Source organism: Phaethon lepturus, unplaced genomic scaffold, assembly GCF_000687285.1.
Source record: "Phaethon lepturus isolate BGI_N335 unplaced genomic scaffold, ASM68728v1 scaffold38055, whole genome shotgun sequence".
Classification (NCBI taxonomy): domain Eukaryota; kingdom Metazoa; phylum Chordata; class Aves; order Phaethontiformes; family Phaethontidae; genus Phaethon; species Phaethon lepturus.
In genome coordinates, this window is record NW_010543257.1 from 1 (window position 1) to 5116 (window position 5116).

Sequence of the window (5116 nt, forward strand, 5' to 3'; positions counted from 1 at the left end):
CGGCGACGTCCTCACGGCTCCGTGCTGCAGAGAGCCTCTTCCGCTGGTGTCTGGGCCACTCCGCCGAGCCCCAAGCCAGCCGTGCGCTTGACTTCTGGGCTAGTAACGTGGAGGGGTGGGGGAAACACCCGTGGGAAAAGTGCTGCCTGGCAGCAAACCTGGGAAAGCGGGAGCGGACTTTTAGCATTTTCTGTGCCCAGCTACATCTGCTTGCACCTGGGTGCTGCAAACCCGTGGGGCTTCACGGACCCAAGCGAAGGGACCCTCTTGTACCACAGCTCCGTATCTCCCTGTTAGGGGAAGCCGGTGTAGCCACCCTGCAGCTCAACCAGCTACAAGGCAAAACAGAGGAAGAAGAAACACCCAGGCAGAAAAAACCACCTTCAGTACTTGAAGGCTGTGTTATTTATTCCAACAGCTTATATAGTTTTATTAAACCATCTTTAACACAAAACATGTCTCCTAAAAGAGAGAATGGTGTGAGATCCTACCAGAGATCATCTCAGCTAACAGCTTGCAAAGTTAAGCCTGAATTTCAACAGTCAAACCAGCAAAATGTTTCTCCCCTCCCCTTAACAATATCTTAAAAATGCTAAAACCCGAAGAAAAAGATGCCTGTGGCTGGTGCTGCTGGGTCTGTAGGTGGAGCTCGTCCACACAGAGCTGTGCTTTGGTCCTTTCCTGATGCTAAGTGGCAGCAGCACAGGTGAGTGGTGCTTGACATGAAGGCAGCAGGACTGGCCGGGTCCCTTCCCCACTGCCCACCCTGATGAGGGGCCGCATGGACAGTCCAGAGGCCAGGTCAGGTCTAAGATGCAGGTGAGGGTGAGGCTTAGAAAAAACAATAATCTAAATTTCTAATCTATGGAAACAGAATAAATAATAGTCTAAATTTGTAAAGGAGGAAGGTACCTTGGACAGGAAAGTCTGATGTGTCTATTATTACTGAAATTGTTTTTTCCCCTAGGGGAAAATTGCAGCTAAGGCATCTTGAGAATGGCTCATATCACTACAACCACGGCAGTGTTGCTCTAAATCGTTTAGGGATGGGAGCAGAAGTCTTTTGGAGGTGCCAGTCCTTGCGCCAGTCCTTGCACCAGTCCGCTACTGAAATTAAATAAAAATGGTTGCGGCAGAGGCGTTTGACAGACAACTTGCTGTTCCAGGTTGGCTTTTGTCCACGGATTCAATAGCAAATTCTTGTTTAATGTTCACAGCAAGGCCCTCCTCCTGCCCATCCCACCCCCTGTACACTGTCACGGGGAGGGGCTGTTTTCTTGCCCCTTTGGTCTTGCTCCAGGGTCGTTCTCAGAAGAAGAGGCATCTCTTTGGCTTTCTGCAGAAGGGAGGATTGGGAAGAAAGCACCGTTACACTCTGTTGAGGACACAAGTGATCAGTAATTGCTATTGCTGATTTTATTCAGATTGCCACCTGAAGACCTATCGCTACCCTCCTGTGGCCAGATACTTGGCTTAAGAGTATTGGGTTCTCCCTTGACGTTGCTGGAGTACGAACGCTTCTCAACACATCGGCGATGCCGGGAGGGAGCCTCGGGGCAGGGATGTGCTCTCCTTGTCCAACCTGTAACGGCAACTTGCAAGTGCTCCAGGAATGTCTGCCCGACAGCCTGGCAGCTACCCGAGTTGCTGTCTCTTAGAAGAGCTCCAATTTGTGCTTATTATGGACGGGTGCATGGTCACCTGCTAGTATGGACGTGTTGAAGAAGTACAGTTGGGGTTATGTGTTTTAAAGTGTTTTTATAGTTACAGATTGTAGGCTGGAGGAACAAAGAGCAAGGGCAAAAAATGAGTTTACCCTCTGGCGTACGTTTTGTTGCTTATTAGTGAAATCAGAGTGGCTGGTTGGCTTGTGCACTGAACAGAGGATTCCTGCTTCTTGTAGTCAGATGGCCGGCATATATTGAGCAGGGTGATACTGCTGCCATGTCTGGGCTACAGGGGAAGATTTGAAGATGGCTGGTGGTCTCTCAAATTATTTCTGTTGTTATTTAAAATACTGTGGGACTATTTGAAGGCTGATTTGAAAAAAACCCCACAAAACCAACCAACAGAGAAAAAGCAAACCACAACCTGCCTGCCCCACGCTTGATTTTTATAAAGCCTAAGGTATACCTGACGTGTAGTTTGCCCTGGGAAGGCTCTTGGTCAGTCCTTGTCTTGTTTAAGGACTGATGCTCTACAAACCAGCCGAGCAAAGGGCCTTGGCTGGAGCGTGCAGGGCTCGTGTGCCAGGAACCCCAGGACCATCCCGTTCACTGCAAGAGCCCCTCGGCCTGGGGAGTCTCCCACTAGCTGGGTACCCACGGAGCATGAAGGCACTGACCGCAGCGAGGAATGGGATTTTCCTCCCGCGCATCTGTGCGATGCTCCCAGACACAGCGCTGGTCAGCTGCGCAGCCATTTCGTGCCTTGCCCTTCCAGCCTGGGTGCCAGGAGCTGGGCTTACTGGTGTCTGTGGCCGCTCACCTGCTCCTTCAACGGCGAGGTCACCTAGGTCCTCGGTCAGCTTGCGCATGCTGATGGTGGTTGCCTCTCGCTGGATGTCGTGGACAGCGTTCCTCCGGCCAGCCCGATCGCAGGAAATAAAGTCGGTGTACGTGCTGGACTCTACCTCCATTGCATCTCTATACGCCTGCAAAACCCTGCGGAGAAAACACAGCTGTGAGGTCAAGGATGCTCGGCCAGCCTCGAGTCATGGCTGCCTCCAGGTTAGGTTACTCCATGGAGTTAAATTACAGCATGAAAAAATAGTCCCTGTAACTCTGCTCCGGTTCCTCTAACAGCAGCTACTGAAATCTCAGATATCGAGCCCATCACGTGGAGCGGCGCGCCGGGTGACCCTCCGCGCCGGGTGACCCACCATGTTGGATCCGTCCCGGCTGCCTTACTGGCCCTTGTTCCGCCTTCCCATTGCAACGCAAGGCAGACAAGGCATGTGCCTCTTCTTTCGAGTTTCTGGTCTTCTCCTTTAGGAGCTGCAAGGTCGCTTGCAGCAGCTTTTTCCTGCAGAAAAAGCATTACAGAAAAACCCCTCCTTCTGCCTCAAAATGCCACAGGAGCTTTGAACAGAGGCCAAATGTGGCTCGCTGCACGGGGGGTGGGGTGCTGATCCAACCTGAATTTGTAATAGGAAATGATCAGGGCCCCGCTGGGGGAGCAGGGGGGTATTTTATGGGTACGGGGCTTTGGATCAGTACTGGCCTTCACTGGTTGTTGGATGTCAACCAGTTGGGTTGGACTGCTTTGAGATAAGCGCTTTAACATGGAAATCAGCCCTTCTGCGAGATGTTTGGATCCCGTCGCTCCAGGCTTGTGTCTGTGCCAAGCACGGAGCACGAAGAAACGCTCGGAGCTGCCGCTCGTCACCCGCAAGCACTGCCGCGAGCCAGCTCAGACTTCAGCCAGATGAGTCTTCAAGTTGTTGGTTTTTCATCTGAGCTGACGGTTTAACGTGCCAGCGTTCGTACAGCACGCAGAGTCTGGGGACCTCAGCAGCTCGGGGAACGTATCGCAGGCGTCCTGGCTCCCGGGCACAGAGCTCGCGAGCGCACGCTGCCTCTGCGCTGGAAACCTGGTGCTCTTGGTTCCTGCTCCTGGTTAGTCAGTTTGGCACTCAGTTTGTTTTTCTGCATGGAAATTAGAGATTAATAGTTGTCTTGTCTTAAATTTTGCACGCTTAAAAATGTCTTTAGCCCTGCTGATACTAGAAGGAGGTACCAATTAGAAAAGCTCATGCATAATGAAAAAAAATAATTATTTCTTGTCATGCACTTGCTTTTGTGTCTTGGGGTTAATGTCCCACTGAGAAATTTGCTTAGCTCCTGTACAAATCCTGCTTAATATTGATCTTCCTACCAGGGAAATCTGCTGGCAGACCACCAACCCCAGGCAGGAATTGCACTCCTCACTTTGTAATTCCCGATGTTATGGCAGTAGAAAGAAGATGCTGACAAAGATGCAATCGGCAGGATAAAAGAGGTTAAATTCTCCCCTTTCCTGAGACTGAGCAGGGTGCAGTAACCTCAAACCTTCATGAACCCCGTACGTTTCGGTAGCCCCAGAGGCGCGTCTCTTGGTGCTGATGCCAGCTCAGGGAGTGCCGGCACCGGCTCGCTGGTGGGACATGGGGCTTGGCCCACAGAGACCTCCCAGGAGAACCTGCTTCTCCAAATCCAGCAAATCCTTGCAAACACCTGCCTCCTCCCAGGGCTTGGCATTCCATCTAGCCTCTGTTACATGAGCCCTGGGAAAAGCTGCATCCTTCGCCCCAGAAAGAGATCCCAGCTGTTGTTTTTCCTCGTCTTCCCTCCTTCCTTTCCAGGCTGGCTGATCTCGGCGAGCAAAGCGCCTTTTCCTTGGGACGGGACGAGCGTCCATCATTCCCAGACAATTCTCGCAGCTCATCGGAGCCCAGAGGCTGCTGACCTTCTGTAGCTGCTGGAGAGATGTCGCACGGACTTGGGAGCCTTCCCTGAGCGCGGTCCACACCAGCCTGGGTCCATCTCCACATCAGTGAGGCCGGTTCAGAGCTGATATGCTCAGGAGTCCTCCTTCCCTTGCACCAGGGGCTGGACCACCTGGTTCATAGGATGGACTCCAGAAACCTGGGAGCAGGAGCCGACCAGCCCCCGGACGCAGCATTTTCCCGGTGTCCTTGGACGTGGGTAGATGTGCTCGGCCGCGGCAGCGCTGTGCCAAGTGACTAAATGCCCTCTCACATGGGAAAAGGATGGGATCTTGATTTAAAACAGGGGAAGGAACCGGGAGTGCAGAAGCAGGCCCTGCTCGGGGCAGGTTTGGGTCCCGGCTCGGCGGGCGGGGAAGGAACCGGGCGTGCAGAAGCAGGCCCTGCTCGGGGCAGGTTTGGGTCCCGGCTCGGCGGCCGGGAGATGGCGTGTGTGATTTATTTATTTTCCGTGGCTGGGAGGGTTCCTGCTTTCCGCTCTCCATGCAAAGAGCTGGAGAGGGCGGATTTCTGAGCAAAGCTTTCAAGTTTGTGCAGTTCCTTCAGGATTTTCAAGGTGGGTGGCTCTCAAAAGCCTTGCAGGCAGATCCCTGCCCGCTGGCGGGGACCCTCCCGCCTCTACCTCCGGGG

At 53.0% G+C, this 5116-nt stretch overlaps 1 protein-coding gene across 2 annotated transcripts; it reads right to left on the minus strand.

Moving 5' to 3' along the window:
• Positions 1-387: 387 nt before the first annotated feature.
• Positions 388-2655, minus strand: PKIG (protein kinase (cAMP-dependent, catalytic) inhibitor gamma). Of its 2 annotated transcripts, XR_738045.1 has the most exons (3): positions 2488-2638; positions 920-1336; positions 397-676 (listed from the first exon to the last, which is right to left on the minus strand). XR_738045.1 is itself a non-coding variant. In XM_010288294.1 (2 exons), the coding sequence occupies exons 1-2, from the start codon at positions 2636-2638 to the stop codon at positions 1257-1259; spliced, it is 231 nt and encodes a 76-aa protein (XP_010286596.1). In that variant the 5' UTR covers positions 2639-2655; the 3' UTR covers positions 388-1256. The 2 variants fall into 2 exon arrangements, 1 of the variants encoding a protein (XP_010286596.1); XM_010288294.1 differs by having other exon boundaries at positions 388-1336; positions 2488-2655.
• Positions 2656-5116: the final 2461 nt, after the last annotated feature.